The 19,280-nt window shown below is 37.0% G+C and overlaps 1 protein-coding gene across 1 annotated transcript in view; it reads left to right on the top strand.

Moving 5' to 3' along the window:
- The window catches only part of RYR3 (ryanodine receptor 3), a 196,389-nt gene that overhangs the window by 129,346 nt on the left and 47,763 nt on the right, over positions 1 to 19,280 (top strand). Inside the window, exons 58-66 of the mRNA XM_054275545.1 lie at positions 4,588 to 4,703; positions 4,989 to 5,056; positions 5,645 to 5,766; positions 8,002 to 8,051; positions 8,735 to 8,795; positions 9,839 to 10,077; positions 11,002 to 11,083; positions 14,852 to 14,982; positions 17,641 to 17,961. Coding sequence (XP_054131520.1) covers positions 4,588 to 4,703; positions 4,989 to 5,056; positions 5,645 to 5,766; positions 8,002 to 8,051; positions 8,735 to 8,795; positions 9,839 to 10,077; positions 11,002 to 11,083; positions 14,852 to 14,982; positions 17,641 to 17,961 — 1,190 coding nt within the window. The remainder of the gene's footprint in view (positions 1 to 4,587; positions 4,704 to 4,988; positions 5,057 to 5,644; positions 5,767 to 8,001; positions 8,052 to 8,734; positions 8,796 to 9,838; positions 10,078 to 11,001; positions 11,084 to 14,851; positions 14,983 to 17,640; positions 17,962 to 19,280) is intronic.

Here is a 19,280-nt window from a genome sequence, read left to right as displayed (position 1 = left end):
ATATTTCTAAGAGATAAGAAAATAGTTCTAAATACATTTCTGTAGTTCTACAGAGAAAAATTCTTTCCTGCCAAATATGTAGGCTCTCAGCCTGTACCCAAAATGTAGGTATGCCACTAAATATTTTTATAACCTTGTCATGGTTTGACACTGGCATAATGCCAGTGCCCCCATGAGAATACCCTCTCCCTGGTGTCTGCTGTGAGATGTGACCAGGAAGAAGTAAAGCAGGGTCCTACTTAGGAATAAAGAAAACTTTATTAACTAAACGACAAGGGAAAGGAAAAAAAAAAAAAGAAACATACAAGGAAAATGAAAACTTCACAAAAGCATTTTCCTCCTCCTCCCCTCACCAAATTTCCAATACAGTACATCTCCCAAATCACCAACTCTCGGTCTGGCACCACCCTTTAGAATATTCAATCTTCAGTTCATCAAGAGAAGGAGTCCTTCTTTGTGCCATGGATTTCTTGTCACACGTGGCACTGCCCGGAGATCATTTGCCATCATGACATCTTCCTTCCATGCCCAGTGCTCTCATCACTGCACATGGACCAGGGCTGCTTCTAGGGTTCCTTTTAAGAATGCCTTGTCTCCTTCCAAAAAAGGCACAGTCTCAACTTTGGGATATCTGTCCCCCCCATGTTTTTTGCACCCCCTGGGGCTGAGGGGTACCCACACTGAACCTTCCTGGTTCTGAGGCATTGCCCCCCCTGGAAGCAGTCTCTGTATCAAAAGGAAACAGTCCATGGCTATACAAAAAAAGAGTCCAGCAAAAAATGCCACTCCATCTTCTCCATTCTTCCAACATCTCTCTCTCTGCCCAGACCTTCATCACTCTTCTAGGAAGGGTTAATGTTCTGTAAAGTTTTCATTGTCCACAAAGGGGTTAAAAACTCCCACAATTGGCTGGACACATCGCTGCCTCCTCTGCCTCCTCCCCCCCCCCCTTTCCTCCTTCTCAGCGGTGCTGCCTGCTGCCACACAAGTTTATCAAGTTTCAAGGTAACTCCCAGGCACGGCTCGGTTTCTCTGTCTGTCTCCCAGAAGGGGGGTGGGGGGGATACCTCTCAGTAGTTCTTCCATGCTTCCACCCTTGGGCCCCTCAGGTTCAGGCCCACCTCTCCCAGGCCGCGTGGCTTTCCCCTCCCCTGCCCAGCCAGCAGCTGGGCCGGGGGAGAGATCGAACTGTCTCCCACTGGAAATCCAAAGAGAACCTTCCAGAGGGAGCCCTGCTTTTAACTCTGTGTTCTCAGAGGCAGATCCAAATGTCCCAATGGCCACATCAGGTGCCAATATTAAAATCTGAGCAGCCATTGGTTTGACTACAGCATCCCAGAAATCCCATTTCCGGTCAAACCACCACCAACCTCCATAATTGCTTCAGAGCCATTGAATAAGAAAAGCTGGTCTACTTAATGCAGATGAATGATCTTCTGAAACACCAATGGAAATGCTCAAATTTTACAGCTGCATGTGTTTGGGTCAGGAAATAAATTTTTTCAGTGTTACATCATGGGAAAATCAACTTGAAAAAACATGTTCAAACTCTTCATTGATACGGGCAAAGAGTTTGCAGTGATTGTCTGCATCAAGATTATCATCTTTTCAGTATTTTCTTCAGATGAATATATGCATATATATTTAAAAAATCTTTTGAAGTACTCATTGCAATTATCACATTTCAAGATGTCATTCTCAAAAATGTTGGACTAATCATTAAAACATAGGAATTGTTTATAATTGGAAATGTATAGGCGGAACAGTATGTGTACTTCACATATACCATCTGCCTCTGTTTTTGGGATTTTTCTCGTTGCTGAGAACATTTTTGAAACACTTAGTGTGTTTATGACATACAGATAAATCTTTCAGGCCTTACTCAAGTATGTATTAGAAACAATGTAGTATTTTGTTCCACATATTTATATCTCTGCAAGGTCTTTGGATATTGTTTTTTATACTTCACAGACCTATCAACATCTTTCAATATTTAGGAAAGTATGTGTAATTTCTTAAGAGCCAGGACTTCTTATAAACTGAAAAAGAAAATATTTGCAGTGACCTCACTGAAAATACAGATAAGTACTTAGTCTCCTTAGTGAAAGTGAGGCAGCAGAAGATGCCTCTCAAGCATACATGGCTGTTGATTCATACTAAATAATTTGATTGCACAGGTGATGAATTAATACAGAGTCATCAAAGCATACAAACTTGAACTCCTAAAATAATTATTTTTCACAAATTAAACTAAGATAAGAGGTTAGAGTCCTACTAAGTTTTTGTTTAAAATGGGATTGAAATGTCTTCCTTGGTTCTCTGGCTTTGTTCCCCTAGACTATAACCATTTCTTTCATCTTAACTGTGTTCTGACATGGTCAAGAGCATATATTTTATTATTAGATTTTTTTTTGTTGTTAAAATTTCTGCTGCATCAACCTTCTCTCAGACTTACTTTTTTTGCTTGGATTTCTCTCACAGCTGTTTTTAAACTGCTAATCTAATATTCCATTTTACCTCCCTAATTTACTCCCATAGCAGTGGTAAGGACTCAGTACAAATGATCATTTTCTTATACCACAGAAGTGAGTCTGGCAACTTTCTTTTTTTCTTGTCCCTTTCTTTCTTCTGCCTCAGTGCCACAAACTACCTGTTCCTTCCTTCTTCCCTACTTCTGACACACTGGTCAGCTCCTCTGTAGTCTGCCTGTCCTTTGGCCAGGTTATTTTCTTAGGCTGTGTCTTGCTATCTGCTACTGCTTGAAGAGGCTGTATAGAAGCAGATGAAGTAGCCATTTATGATTAACCAGAGGTTTTCCTTAATGTCACTCAGTTACTTCCTCACTTGATAAAGCATTTAGATGTCCCGGGTGTCACCCACTATTTACCAATAGCCATCTCAATCAGAGTTTAGTTCTTTTGATATTGGAATAAAGAGACTATGAAGAAGTTGTAAACTAAACAAAAGTAAAAGAGAACTTCAAGGAAATGAAGATGAAAGAATTAATGACTTGTGAAAGCAAGTATGTTTGAAAAAAGAATGAATTTTAAACTGTTTAAAATTAAGTGCCTTCAAAAGGGTAATGAAAAAAATCCCTGTTCTTGTCCTGGATGCAAAGACAGAAAGCATTGTTTGCAGATTTGTGGAACGAACCCTTAGCAATGAATTGGAGAGTCTGGCTACCCTTCAGAGGTGCTTTGATAGTCTGGAGAAATCGGCTGACAGGAATCTTATGAGATTGAGCAAAGGTAAATCCAGAGTCCTATACCTGGGATGGAGTAATCCCAGGAACAGGGAAGCCAAGCCTTAGAGCAGATGTGCAGAAAAGCTCTTTGAATTGTGCAAGCTGAACATGAATCAGAAATGTGTCCCTGTGATGATGAAAGCTGACTGTGTACCAGGCTTTATCAGTGAGTGTGTTCTGCAGGTTAATGGATTATGAGATTCTCTCAGGATATGTTGTCCCAGTTTTGGTTCTCCAGCACCAAGGAAGACATGGAGAACAAAGTCACTCAAGTGGGAGGCCACTGAGATGCTCTGTGGATGGATGCCAGGAGAGGCTCTGAGGAGTGGTTGGATTTTTTCAATCTTAAAACAGAAGGCTACAATAGGATTTATGTCTGTCTTCAACTACTTCATGCAAGGTTATAGAGAAAATGAGGTCAAACACTAACTCCTCAAACGTAATAAGTTGTTACAAGGAAAATTCTAGTTAGATATAAGAAAATATTTCACCATTATTTTTTCATGGTGAGGGTGGCCAAATATTATGCCATCTCCATGGTCATTATGAGATTTTGATCCTCGAACCTACTCCTTCCAACCTTAATTTGCATGCGATCCTAAAGAATTTTAGAATTTTGGTCATGTAAGTTTCATTTGTACTTAAAATCAAATCCAGTACTTTAAATCTAGGCCCAGACAACCACATGTATTTTTATTCCTCTTTAATATCTTGTATGATCAGCCATGATTTATGCATATGGATTTATCCTAAAGAATAAACAATACATGCCTCTTTAGAAATTATTGTATTCTGTTGAAATTTTTCAAATACTTTAATAATACAATAGTTTGTTACTTACATTTCAGTTTTCATTTAGTAGCTGAAGTAATTTTGGCTTTGTTCCTTCATAAAATTAAAAGACAAAATGAAGTTTAACAGTGATCAATGAAATAAAGGGTAGTACTTAGCCTGACTTTGTAAAGATGCAACTGCTGACTTCCCAAGCACTTGGAATGTAAATGTGCCAGCAGTAAAAATTGAGTGACCAATGCATTACTTTGTTAGGTTCAGATGCATGATGGCTTTGTTTGTGCAATAAGGTAGCACTCTGAAGTTCTTATCCTAGGATGCATGTATTTTGGATACTTTAATCATAAGCCATCATACCTCTTAGGAAAGTCAGTTCATTTTTCTCTATTTCCTCCTAGATAGTTGATAATTAAGTGTTACCATTGTCATTTTCTCCTTCTCATGAAAATTTACCCCAATAAAAAAATAAGGCATGAAATGCTTCGTAGTACCGTCACCATTTGTGCTACTGTCATCATCAATGCTACCTCTCTTAATCCTTTTAAAAACAGAGGTCTGAATGACATGGAGTTGGATGCTTCATCCATGGAAAAGAGGTTTGCCTTTAAGTTTCTGAAGAAAATTTTAAAATATGTTGATTCTGCTCAAGAGTTTATTGCACATTTGGGTAAGTTGCAGATTTTATTTTTAAAATAGTTAGAATTGTTGAAATTTAAATATTTGATTGATAGGTTTGCATTTTTAGTGATCACTATTTTTATTGCATTTAAGAAACTTAAATAATGTCTTTTAATTTTCAGATTAAATTATTGAACATTTGTAACTAGCTAAACAGTTTCTGCTCTTTTATTTTTGAATAAAACTAATTTTTCAAGTCTATCTGAAAGATCTATTGTGTTATTTATTATTAGACAACTTCTTATTTGTGTTTGCCTTGATTGTATCCTTGCAGAAGCCATTGTAACCAGTGGAAAAACTGAAAAATCTCCCCATGACCAAGAAATAAAATTCTTTGCTAAAGTGAGTGATTACTTCATGTTCATATATGTTCCACTATACAGAATATGTAAATGTATAATGTTAGACTGCTTTTCACATAATGGAAATATATATTTTCCATTTTTTATTATAAATAATCAAACTTATCAAATATTTTGAAATTTCTTCAAAAATATATAAGGATATTTGCTCGATTCAAATATTTCAGAATACTCCAATATATCTCTTTCTGTATGAGAAGGAACATAAAGTTTAAAAGGCACATTATTCATTACATGATATTAAATACTCTCACTGAATATATAAATTTAATCTGATTTTTTGCCACAAGATATCACTGAAGTGCATATCATCTAATTAGCAGAAAGAAATATTCCTATGCAGTATTAGATCCAAAACAGATATCTCTGTGGCAGTCTTATTATTTATGTAATTTTGAATACAATTTTAAGATTTAACTTTTTAATTTACATTAGTTTGTGTTTAAAATAAAAAATACAGTTGTTAAAGAACTAAAATTCTTTTTATGAACTTTGACCAATCAAAGCATTGCTGCTACATTTACCATTGTACTCTGTAAAAAATACATTTTGTGTCTATATTTCTTAGGTTCTTTTACCATTAGTTGATCAGTACTTTACAAATCACTGCCTCTACTTCCTGTCTTCTCCATCAAAAATCCTCAGTAGCAGTGGATATGCATCAAATAAGGAAAAGGAAATGGTAGCAAGGTAAGTAAAAAAAAAAAATTATCCGTAGTAGGGTTTTATTCAGATAACCAAAGGTCTCTTCTTAGATTGTAGAGAAAAACAGAAAGTTCAAAAGCTTTTTTTCCTTCCTGGAAAGTGAATATTTTGTTCTACATGAGAATGGCAGTGAGTGAATAAAATTCCTCATCTTTGTATTCTTCATTTTATATATATATATATATATATATATATATATATATATATATATATATATATATAAATACACACAATTAAAGAGTTCAGTGTAGATAATAAATATTTATTTTAAAATATGTAATTGTAGATGATAACATCAAAATAGTAAAAAACTATTCTGTGAGCAGTTGAATTACTTAGGGTTTTGTTTCATTATGGGTGGCAGTTTCTGGTTAAATCTCTTTCCACTGTTGGTTCATTTAAATGGTCTCACACTTATGTAAATTTTCAGCTACTAAAAAAGTGTTAAAAATACCATGAGACAGCTTTTTAGGGGGAAATACAGATTCTACACAAAATTACTTCTGCCCCTGCACAAGTGTTACTGGAATCTCATAATTTTTGCATCTCTTCACTGTTTGGATGGAATCAGCCATTTGACACAAAGTTATTCTAGAAAATTCTGTTAAAAATAAATGCCTTTTAATTTAGAATGCTCTGCATATATGAAAATAGGAATCTCTCTTTCCTGTGATTAAAATTTGAAAATATTAAATAATATTTAATTGTGTTTTAATGATGACTTCAATAATTTGCCAGGTTTTTCCTTCTCCTTGAGGTATGCTACCAGTTACTTTCTTTTGGAAATTTTGTATCATAGTATTTCAAACTGTTTTACTGTCATGCTTTCTTTGTTTAGCTGTCAGTTTCTCAAATTTCTTTAACTTTCCTTCACTTTGTTGACCAGAGTTAACTGCTTTTTCCAGTAGAAAGTAGATATAAAATTTGGAAGTAAAGGTTATGTGTTATTACATGAGCAGGCCTAGGACTCAGCTTCCTAGGTTCCACTCTTCAGTTTATCTCTCAACACATTTTTGCATTTCTCTAAATTATTATTACCCTCTGTTTCCATCTTTGTGTGTGGCAGTCCTTATAGAGCAATTGTGTGTAAGAGTGGTAAGTCCCCAAGATTCTGCTTTACTCCGCTCAGACATTTACAAACCTGCAAGATAGTCCTCCAGGAGCTGGGAAAGACAACTCAGGCTCAGGGGGAGGGAAGTGTCACTTCATTTCATTTCAATTTCATGCTTCCTCTCTGAGTACTCCTGTTACTTCTCCAAAGTCAGTCAGGCCTTCATGAAGATAGGAGGACGTGTTCTAGGGCTATTAAAGTGGCTTTAAAAAGGCACATGATGACGTTAGATGTCTAGCACAAGTACCTGCTAGTATAACTGCAGAAATATCTTATAATTCTTTGTGCATCTTTCACTGAGAGAAGTGACTATCTGCCATTTTCATCTTATAGGAAGTGTAGTATCTCCTTACCATTGTGAAGATAACAATAAAAATCTGTGGTTAGTATGAGACCATACCAAGTCCTAAGGTATATGCTTCATTTTCTTATGCCCTAATTCCATTTGTAAAGTATGGCCCAAATGATATGTAAGTCTGTCAGCTGTCTTTGTTGAAGTAACCCCTTTAATCTTTAGGGTGTTGGTGGTATATTCTCTTAGTTATCCCACTATTCTGACAGGTAGGTTAGATATGCAAGTATCTGATATACTTGCCAGAAGCTCTTCTAGTGTGTATATATTTAGGATTTATATTATCATCATCAGAGGGTAAATACAGATTTATTCATTCATTTACAAAGGACATCCTTGCAAATTATTTTAAATAGTATGAGGATTTTTTAAATTTATTTTCTGCAGAATGCCGAGTAAAATACTAAAATGTTTCTCATTTTTTCTTGTCCTTACAAAAAAAATTCTTATTCAGAAATAATAGCCATAAAGAATGACTCAGCCATACAGTACACAATTGTTGAAAACCACTGTCAAAAAAGTTTGAGGTTTCAAGACGCCTCTGAAGTGGTGAAGTATAGAAAATGAAAGATCTCAGGAGCTTCAAAATGTTACTCTGTTTAATGCAGTTGACTGCTAATCATCACGTATCACTCAAAGCATGCTTTCCAGGAACTATGTTGTGTTTTCCTTTTCATATTCCTACTATTCTTTCCCTCCTATTCTAAATAAGTTTTTCATCTTTGTCTTGTTTTGCTCTCTCTGTTCTCTACTTTAGCCTGTTCTGCAAACTAGCTGCTCTTGTTAGACATAGGATCTCACTTTTTGGTAAGTAGTTAAGAAGGATCTAGATAAAAGTTTAAAGAATACATAACCAATGTTTCTCTTACCTGAAGATTTTCACTACTATAGCCAAAATTCTATTAAATGTTCCATAAGCTTCTAGTGAAATCAGTAAGGTCATTGAACATGGCTCTGAAGCTAACACTAAAATACATAAGGTGTCAAAGCAGGAAGAAACAGCACATTGTCATATTTCCAGACTCCATGAAAAAATTATTAGTGGTTTGCATTTACTTTTCGCTTTTCAAAATTAATCTTACACTAATTACTTTGATTTCTGTTACCCTACTGTTGAATTCAATAGACTAATTTCTCAATGGATAAAAGGGGATGTAAGGAAAAATAATCCAACAAAGATATTGGTAAAAAACTTTAAAAAGAAATATAAGTGCTACAAGATACAGAGTTCAGAATGTTGTGAGGTTAGGTGGTAAAAATGTGCCCCAAGTAGACATTAGTTATTCTGTTTAGTTCCTATATGGAAATTGACTTTAAAAAAAGAATAGTTATTTCTAGCATCAGACTTAACTCCCTCCTCAGTGACCTAAGGTAGGAGACTCAAGTAATGTCTTGTTTAAACTGTGCATCTCCAGTAAGGCCATTTTGGATCATTATATGATGTCTGTTTCCTGTGCTATTGTGCTCTCATAGTATCTCTTTCTAACCAGGAAGTGATTCTGCTACAATGGTGAACTGCCTGCACATCTTAGCTCAGTCTCTTGACACACGGTAGGTTTGCAACTTTTGTACCAGCTGCAAACTACTAAGGTTTCACAGAGCTTTTCAGAAGCAATTGGATTGCTTCTGTATTTTTTTAATCTTTATTTGTAATCAAAGATCTTAAGAGCATCAACAATTCAGATATTGCCCTCCACAGTAGGAAATTTTGTCTAAAGTGTTTCACATACATTTTTCTGCTCAATGTCTGTCATTCAAACACTGAAAACACTTGTCAAACTTTCCAAGTTCATTTGAAGACTTTATGGGGAGATATTAATGACATGACCATTGAAACTGAATGTAGTGATACCTGCAGATATTAAGAAAGTTTAGTGCATAGTGTAAAATTTGTCATTAGAAGTATGCAGAGCATATTAATATATGGGCATAGTTATATTTACTAACTTTTACTGCTTATCATTGAAGTGATTGTGTAGATTAAAACAGAGCAAGAAAATTTTTTTAATTCGAGCTGTTTTCTGGCCTGGTTAAGTTACACAGCAGCTTGATAATGAACTTATTGTGAACTTGTTGTGAACAACACTGGCATCTTCAGTAGGTATCAGAGAAGCACGCACAAATTCAATGAATGGGACTGTGATTCTGGCATTGCAGTTGCATTTTCTAGATTTAGGGGCTTTGAAGTGTCCTGACTTACACACCTAGTTACTGTGGCTCCCATAAAACTATAGGGATTAAGAGTTTGGGGATTTTTAGCATATTTTATAAAGAAGCTTTCTCATGACTTTTGATATTACTGAGAAGGAATTATCTTATTCAAAAGCAGACCACAAAAACCTGGAAAGGCAAGACTGTGGAATCAGTCAATCAATAACTTTGTTGTTGTTATTTTGTATTAAATACTCAAAGGAAATCGTTGCTTATACTTCTATTTAGATGTAAGTGCTCTCTTCTGTTCCTAATGTGAAGTTCTCTGAAACATGTGGGTATTTTCAACCACTGACAGAATGTAAATAACCTGTACATGTATTTCTATACAACTACTAAATATCAAGACAAAGTTGGTATTTTTTCCCTTATTTTTTTTTCAGAACTGTTATGAAATCAGGATCTGAGCTTGTTAAGGCAGGATTGCGTGCCTTTTTTGAAAATGCAGCTGAAGACTTGGAAAAGACTTCTGAAAATCTTAAACTGGGAAAATTTACTCATTCACGAACACAAATCAAGGGTGTTTCCCAGAATATCAATTATACTACAGTAGCATTGTTACCAATCTTAACATCAATTTTTGAACATATTTCACAATATCACTTTGGAATAGATTTACTTTGTAAGTATTTTATTTTAATGTTGAATTTTATTGTGTTATAATGCTACAAATGCTTTTTAGTAATGACTGCATGGATTCAGAGAATGAAATTCTATTTTCAGTAACATGTACATTTCCAGAATTAATTCTGAAATTAACAACATAGTACCTGATTTCTAGTACATGTCCAAAACAATACTCAATAAGCTTATTATGTACAATATTTCTTCTAGCATTTAGAGGGAAATTAAAATATGCCTTTAAGTGCTCTCTTAACAAATGTGTGTATGAGACTAGTTTTCCATACAAAAGTACTGTTTCATTATATTAAACAAGACAACTCACTATAAGTTCCCTGTGGATTTTCTCTTACATGGGATAACCACTGCAGGTCTTTGAATTTAAATTTTCCCTCTTTTAGCGTCAGTTAGTTTAAAAATACTGAAATTACTCTTTGAGACTCAGCAATATGCTAAATCGTTTTATTACTTTCTAATATCTGGAATTATGTTCCAGAATTATGTATATATTTAGGTCATAATTAAAAGATGGATAACCATGAAAATAATTTCTTTAAAAATATGGAGAACCTTTAGATCGTTTAATTAAAGGTTAGACACACACACACAGAATGATGTAATTTAGCTTAAAATTGGACTCTGCAAGTGTGATAACCTGGAATATCTTATGAAGAAGTGTCTGCTGTCCTCTTGGAATATCTAATGATCTGGTAGGCTTTGGAATGAATGTAGATGATAGACCAGGAATTAGAGACATTGAAGGTAAGTAAGTACCATGTGGAGTATGTACACTCAAAATGTTCAGTGACATATGTGCTAAAAGTTTTGGATACTGTTTAAGATATTGCATAGAACAGATGTTTGATATTTGAAAAGTAATCCTTAGCTGAATAAATACTGATAATGCATTTTCATTTTCCTCTAGTGGGTGATGTACAAGTTTCATGTTACAGAATTCTTTGTAGCCTCTATTCCCTTGGGACTGGAAAGAACATCTATGTTGAAAGGTATTAAGTGTAAAACTCAGCATGCAAAATTTTCTTTTCATTAGGAGTCTGTTGCTTAGGAAATAAAGCATTTTGGATGAAAGGTGAATTTGAAAGAGTGAGAGATATTTAAAATACACTTTCCCTTGAAAATAGTTGCTAAACTTCAGCATTCAATTCCACAGGGGAAAAAACTTCAATAGAAGTAAATAACTTATTCTACATGTGGCAGTGAATCTGCACAGAGTCTATTTTTCCCATAGGAAAAGCTAAATTTTTCTTTGAGTTGCCATTAGGTTCTCAAAGTTCTTCTGCCACATATTGCTGTGATAAGTAGGCTGAGTACTAAGTAGGAAGCATCTGTTTCACACCTAAGTCTATAAAGGGTTCTCAAAAGAGTTGTCCTGAGCATAAAATCCTGACTTACGTAGAGTATTCTGACAACCATTAGCTCTACAAAGAAAACCACTAGTTACTTGTATTTAAAAATGACCAAGGTCTGCAATTCCTTTAAGCATCTAGTTGCTCTGCTATGTTTCAAGCCCCTTCTTCCTATAGAAGGAGATCAAATCTGTGTTAGCTCAGAAAATAGAACCCTTATTGCTTGTCTGTGTATCACAAGACAGGAACCACAATAAGGATAACCCATCATAATACTTGTGAAAGTTTTAGTTTAGGAAATTTTTGCTGCCTTTCTTCTGAAAAGGTAAGATCCATAGGGAGAGAGAGACTAAACTGGAAGAAATTCAAGTCTGTAGTCTGGTTAGGAGGCTTTTCCTAGTGTGAGGAATGCTCATCTCCAATTCCTTCCTTCCAGAGTTTATTCAGAATTCTTTCATGCAAAATGCAAGAGGTGTCTGGTGGACAGATCTTTCCTCCCACTCTGCATGCATGCACATGTGTGCACAAGCTGTGTGTTCTCATTCAGGCATTTATGCATCCATCTCTAATCACAAAGCTATACTCTTTTTCTTCTCTTTCTGGGCTTCAAAATTCTAAATGCTCCTTTACATAATAGATCAGATAGGAAAAATAGGAAGTGCCTTACCCCTTATCTAGCTAGCAGTCAGGGTCTCCTCACAGGAAATGAAACATGATTGTGTTTGAGCTGCCTTTCAATAAGAAAAGCTCAGAGCACAAGCCTCCACTTGATTGGCAAAATCTGTAAGCATTGGACAACTTCCTTAAACCTATTGAAGCTAGCAGCATCACCTTTGCCTGCAGCAATTGTCTTCTTAGGATGGAAAAGTTATCAGATTGGATATATCCAAGGAAACTAATTATTCTCCTAAGGCTGTGTGAGAGGTTTCAACTGTGGATTTCATTTAGTTTGTTTTTCACTAGTCTCAGACTCCTAAATTACAGTTTTAGGCAGACATCAGAATCTAGGTGGGAAGTAGGATTTCAAACACAATGCTTAATGTTTCAGAAAACTTAGAAGTGAGTGATTGAGCTGACTTGAATAGTTATTCAAATTAAGCAATGTTCAGTTTCAGGATCAAATTACACATTTTTCTCCTAGTGAATTTTGGCAGGGACATTAAGAAGTTTTACCTTTCATTGCAGAATGAGTCATAGTGGACTTTTTGTAGATAAATATCTCTTTTTATGGCTGAAATACTTCTGCTGGCTGCAGGGCTCAGGACTAATTCTTAATTCAATTGCTGCTGCTGCTCTGTTAAGGCAAACTTCCTTTGTCAAAGGTTTTATCCTTTGTACAAAGACTGTTTAGCTTCTTTAGGATGTTGGAGTTGTTTCTGATTTTTTTATGAACATTTCTTCTCTAAAAGTCTCCATTTATGATTCATAAATGTTGAGAACTGGATGCAAAATACTGTAGCTCTTAATTACTTTGAGCCCTAATGCTCTACTCACTGGATACCTTTCTTCATGGTGTTTCACTTGTCTTGGTGCATTAATAGACGACCCTTGAAAAGATACCTTTTCCTCACACATGCCAGGAGTTGCCTCCAGATGCTGAGAGTTTCTGCCCCTTTCCCAATCCCTTTTGCAATGCCCACATCCCAGGTCAGGGATCCCAGATCCCAGATGCTCACACTACCACCCAATTTCATATAGTGGGTCACAATATCCCAGCATTGGAGCAGTCAGGTCAGGAGGGGATGCTGGATGAAATCTATTCACACAGCTCACCCAGGGCCAGGGGATTATCTCTCACCCCGAGTCTTCCTCCTTGTGAGGGCCCTACTTCCTCTTCCTCCCTCACTAAGAAAATTGATTTTGTCTGTCTTGTATTTTTTCTTCTGTGTAGGGGATACTGCTAATGGCACAGGTTGTTCCTCTGGTTCAGCTGCAGTTTGAGTGGGCCCAATGCATTGCTTTCCTCCTTCTCCTCCCCCTGAGGGTGCTGTCTAGTACCAAGCAGTGCCCAAAAATAGTAGCTAGAGTCCAGCATGTTGCATAACTTTGCGCCTCCCTGAAACTGCCACAGCAGTTTTCCTTCAAATATTCTGCTACTTTATCAAACACTGTAGTTGCTCTGGAGTAAACTTAAAAACCATTGGAGCAGAATCATCCTTCAAAGGTTGGCCCCTTTTCTTCCACCTTTCATACCCCTTGTGACTATCCACCCTTGGGGCAGATCTCCCCTGAAATACTCTCCTAAAAATCTCTTTTGTAACTCCATGGTGTGGACCAAAGCGAGGGGACCCAGGAGACCAAGCAATAAGAGCATCCTTTTCTTAACAGCCAGGGGAAGTTCAAAATCCTCAAAAGCAGAGGTAACAGACCTGAAGGAGGTTCAAGGGGGGAAAAACTGGGGAAAATTATCCACCCTCTTCTTCCCACAGGCTGGGTACAATATTTAATGGACTCCCTGAGGTAGTGCCCAAGGTAAGGGCAGAAGAGCAGCACTGAATACACATTCCAGATGATCTTCATTGTCCTTGTTATCATGTCATAAGCTGATATTACACAGTGCAGCAACAAAGCAATCCTCATCCCTCTCCCTGCTCTGAAAAAATATCACTGTGAGGGGCACATATTGCATATAGGGGAATGTATACAGGGTTAGGTACCACAACCATGTGACCAGTGGCTCTGGACCTAATACAATAAATGCTTAGATCACTTTTGCTTCCTACCCACTCTGGTCAGATATGTTGTTATCTCACCCTTTCCTGCCCTGTGTTGAGTGCCAAATAAGGGTGTTGGTTTCAAAATGGAACTCCCTAAGTATTTCCCACAGAAACACCCAAACCATGTGCCACTTGCTTAGTCCCTCCTCCCCTGTCCCTGTGGTGGATGGAGGGAAGAATTGAAGGCACTAAAGTAAATATCATGGGTTAAGATAAAAGCAATTTACTGGAAACATCAACAAAATAAGGCAATGAACAGTATGAGCAACAGTCCTAACAGTGGTGTACAAGAAAGAGACAAACAATTCCCATGTAATTGCTCGCCATCACACAGGATCCCTGACAACGTCTGACCCCTAAGGAACCGTGTCCCTGGCAATGACATGAGGTGGCATAGAATAACCTCTGCGTCCTATCCATGCCAAAAATTAACCTTGTCCTGATCAGAACCAGAACATTGGTGGAGGTGGGGTTTTTAAAACTGTTTTTCTTGCACCACTGTCATCTCCGGTAGTTCTTTTCATCTGATAAATCAATTTTTTCTAAGTTGTCAGATAGTTTCTAATGTTTAAAAAAGATTTTAAAAATCAGCTATAAATACTAATACTTCTTTTTATCATGTATGCCAGACACTGAAAGCCTGGTGAAACACTTTTCCTCTCAGATGACTTTTAGTGTCTCTCACCTACAGGCAGCGTCCTGCGCTTGGTGAGTGTTTAGCATCTCTTGCGGCTGCCATTCCAGTAGCATTCCTTGAGCCTTCTCTCAACCACTACAATCCACTGTCTGTTTTCAACACAAAAAGTGCAAGAGAAAGAGCAAGTAAGTACTGTTCCTCACAAAAACGAAAAACAAACCCCAAAACCTGTTCACTCCACTCCAACTAAATAATAGAAGTTGTATAATGTAAAAGCCCTGAATGTATGCCTCAGCAGAGAGGTCCTGCTACTGATGTTTCATTGCTTGCCATTTTAACCTTGCTCTGCATTATTGAGACTGTGCCAACAATGTTCTCTTTCTCCTCGTATTTTTTGATATTTTCCTGAACACGATGTTTGAATACTTTTCTAAAGATGCATACTGTAATATTTAAGCTTAATTGAAGAGGTACATATCTACATTACAAAAGCTTTTTGGCAAAATACAGTTGTGTTTATGTAGCCAAATACAGGAGGTATAATATCTGATTTAAGTGGACAGGAAAATAATTTCTATGGTTTTGTTGTCTAACCAGTGATCCAAAGCAGTTTGGTGCAGGGAAGTCCCAGCAGAATATGATTAATTCCATGAAACCTTGTTGAAAAAGGGACCTTGACAAGTTGGACAGATGGGCAGAGAAGAACTGCCTGAAATTCAACAAAGGCAGGGTCCTGCACCTGGGGAAGAATAACCCCATGGACCAGTGCAGGCTGGGAGCAGACCTGCTGGAAAGCAGCTTTGTGGAGAAAGATCTGGGGGTACTGGTGGACAACAAAATCTCCCTGAGCCAGCAGTTTGTCCTGGTGGCTAAGAAGGCCACTGTGACCTGTATTAGGAAGAGCATGGCTAGCAGGTCAAGGGAGGTGATCCTGCCCCTCTACTCAGCCCTGGTGAGGCCTGACCAGCCCTGGTGAGTGCTGGGTCCAGTTCTGGGCTCCTAAGGACAAGAGGGAGATGGACTGGAGTGGATCCAGTGAAGGGCAATAGAGATGATGAGGGCATTGGAGCATCCCCCTTATAAGGAAAGGCTGAGAGAGCTGGGCCTGTTCAGTCTCATGAGGAGATGACTGAGAGGGAACCTCATCAATGTATACAAAATATCTAAAAGGAGGGTGTCAAGAGGATGGAGGCAGGTTCTCCTCAGTGGTGCCTAGCAATAAGAAAACAGGCAACAGGCAGAAATTGATGCACAGGAAGTTTCACCTAACATGAGGAAGAACTTTCCTGTTTGGGTGACTGTGCATTGGAGCAGATTGCTCAGAGAAGTTGTGGAGTCTCCATCACAGGAGACACTCAAGAACTGTCTGGATGCAAACCTGTACCATGAGCTCTAGGAATGTCCTTGCTTGACCAGGATCAGATCACAGAATCATAGAATAACCTGAGCTGGAAGGGACTCACAAGGATCATTGAGTCCAACTCCTGGCCCTGCACAGGACTCCCCAAGAATCACATCATGGGGCCGAGAATATTGTCCAAATGCTTCTTGAACTCTGTCAGGCTGGTGCTGTGACCACTTCCCAAGTAACTAGATCAAGCTCCTCATAAGGCTTTCCCTTCCCCATCCCTGTCACCTCCCTTTAGGTACTCTCTAAAAGCTTGATGTTTTTTTAATATTCTGCTGCCCAAAACTGAGCACAGTAGGTAAAGCCTCACCTCCAGGTGAGGCCACCCCAGAGCAGAGCAGAGCAGAGGGGACAGTCCCCTCCCTTGCCTGGCTGTGATGCTGTGCCTGATGCACCCCAGGACACAGATTGGCCCTCCTGGCTGCCAGGGCACTGCTGGCTCATAATAAACTTGCTGCCAAACAGGTCCAAGGTTCTTTTCCATTACATTGCTTTCCAGCATCTCATTCCCCATCTACAGACAGAATCCACAATGGGCCTTACCCATTTTCTGTTTCTATTGAAAAGAACATGATTCCTTCTACATTGAATTTCTTTGCTTGCTTCTCTCCCAACTTACTCTCGATGGACTCATATCTTAAAATATTTCAGCATTTTCCTCACTGATCCACGAAAGAGTCACTAACTGCCAAAATCTCTTTACCTTTAAACAAACAAACAAGAAAAATAAATAGGGGTAAATTGATTTCATATGTTTCATGAAGTTTTCTCCATATAAAAGCAGTTATAGGAACGCTTCTGCAAGCCCTTCCTCACAGGTCTGCTTTATAAGAGCTTATTATAACCATTACCATATCCAGAAATAGTGGAAGAATTTTGCTTGAGTGACTGTCACTAGATTCCAATATGTTGTTAATTGCTGAAGAAGCATCCTTTATTTTCTAATACAAGCATATGATAACTGGAATCTTTCCTGGCATTTTTGTTGGGAGATAGTTTGTGAACTAATTACATTTCATTTTAACCCCATACTTTTGAATTGTTTCTTTCTCTTTCCCCAGGGTGGATTTAATCTTTGGCAAACCAGCATAAAAATTGTGAATAATTATGAATACAATGTCCAGAGTATAACCAATATTAAAATAAGCTTTCTCTTCTGCACATTTACATAAGTCACCAAATAATTGCAGGACACCTTAGGGTAAAGCCATAGCTATATGGCAGCTATTATTTACATTATTGTATATATGCACATCATCCCTAAGACACAATTTATGAAAGGAGATACCCATGCATACCCCAAAGTGTTACTATAGCTCTGCCTGTCCAAGATGGTGAAGGAAAAAAATCAGAGGCATTTGTATTTAGGGTTTAAACATAGATGTTCTCTTTCATTTTGCTAATTAACATTTTGGTTTTCTACCCTTACTTGCAGTTTTAGGTATGCCTGATACAGTAGAAGAAATGTGTCCAGAGATCCCTCAGCTGGATAGACTAATAAAGGAAATAAATGATTTAGCAGAGTCTGGAGCAAGGTATACTGAAATGCCTCATGTAATTGAGGTGATCTTACCCATGCTGTGCAACTATTTATCCTACTGGTGGGAAAGAGGTTCTGAGAGTGTTCCTCAAAGTGCTGGGCCTTGCTGTACAATGATAACATCTGAGCATCTGAGCATTGTTCTTGGAAACATTCTAAAGATCATTAACAACAATCTGGGAATAGATGAAGCCTCTTGGATGAAAAGAATTGCAGGTACTGTAAATATTTTTTGAACAGTAATTGTAGTAATAATATTTAATTACTTTGCTATGCTTTAGCTTATTGCCCAGTGACATAATAACAAAAAATTGTAACTAGAACCATCATGAAAGAAAGATAAATAAAATATAAGTAACAATAAGAGAAAAATGTTTATGTTTTATTATTAGTTATATGCATGCATTGTAGCATCACTGTAAGTAGAGAGATTTCTATTCTCCATGAGAGATTTTGAAAATCTCCTTCTCTATGCACTGTATAAGACCCTTAGTGCTTAATTTGGAGTTGTGAATTCCATTGATTTTCAAGACTCCTGAGTAGAGTGAATTATGTTCATGAAATATTAGGACAACATGGAAAGAAAGTGCAAATGGTGAAATAACCTCAGGAGTAACCCAAGTTCAAAATTAGTTTGTTTGCCGGAATAAATATGTGAATATCACATAAGATATAGTATTTATCCTGCTAAAGAAGTTTACCATATCCAAATTTTATCATTCATATTATATAGTGTAAGAATATAATGTGCAATAACACAGTTCAGGAAAATCTATGTAAAGGTAATAATTTCCTGCTAAATTTGAGTAACCAGTACCCATTAGTACTGTGTTTTTGGTGTTTTAAATGCTAGAAGGTCTTAAATAATAACAAGGATTCCATCAAAATTTAGCAAGAAGTTTGCTGTTTAGTTGTAGAGAGTGTTTCCAGCAGTTTTGTACTGATTGTTCATCTACATAAGGTGATAATATACTCATGTTGTCCTTGCAAGGATTTTTTGGCTTGAGTAGTTTGCATTTTGACTTGAATAGTTTGCATAGAAATACTTGTACAAAGTCGATCTATGACCTTGATTTACTCACTCATTCTCTTCATTTTAACTTGCCCAAGGCAGAGAAGTAGCAGAGAAGTAAAGGACTTGTTCCAGAACACTATCTTGTGGTGGTTTTCTGACATTGAATAAAAAAAAGCCATCCCAGACACAAAAAAACCCCAAACAAAACAAAAAGTATTTTTTCTGAGGACTTTGTGTCTCAATCCTTATTTTGTTTAGGTTCTTACTTAGAGACATGGGACTTGCCAAACTATGACAGTTTAATTTATATTCGACTGAAATACTTATAATCCAAATCTACAGTCTTTTAATCTCACAACAGACAGTTTTTATGAAGCTGCATTCATAGTTTTATTAATAATTTTATGGTGTAACATTTATGAAGCCCCATAAACTTTACTGTTCCTAGAACTTCAGCATTCATGTTAACACAATGAAAAACACCAGTTATGCATTAATCATAGAATTATCTATATTTTCA

The sequence above is a fragment of the Melozone crissalis genome, unplaced genomic scaffold (genome assembly GCF_028551555.1).
Source record: "Melozone crissalis strain CALT ecotype California unplaced genomic scaffold, PUWL_Pcris_2 ptg000018l_1, whole genome shotgun sequence".
In the NCBI taxonomy this organism is placed as follows: domain Eukaryota; kingdom Metazoa; phylum Chordata; class Aves; order Passeriformes; family Passerellidae; genus Melozone; species Melozone crissalis.
This window is presented reverse-complemented; position numbering and strand designations above follow the sequence as displayed.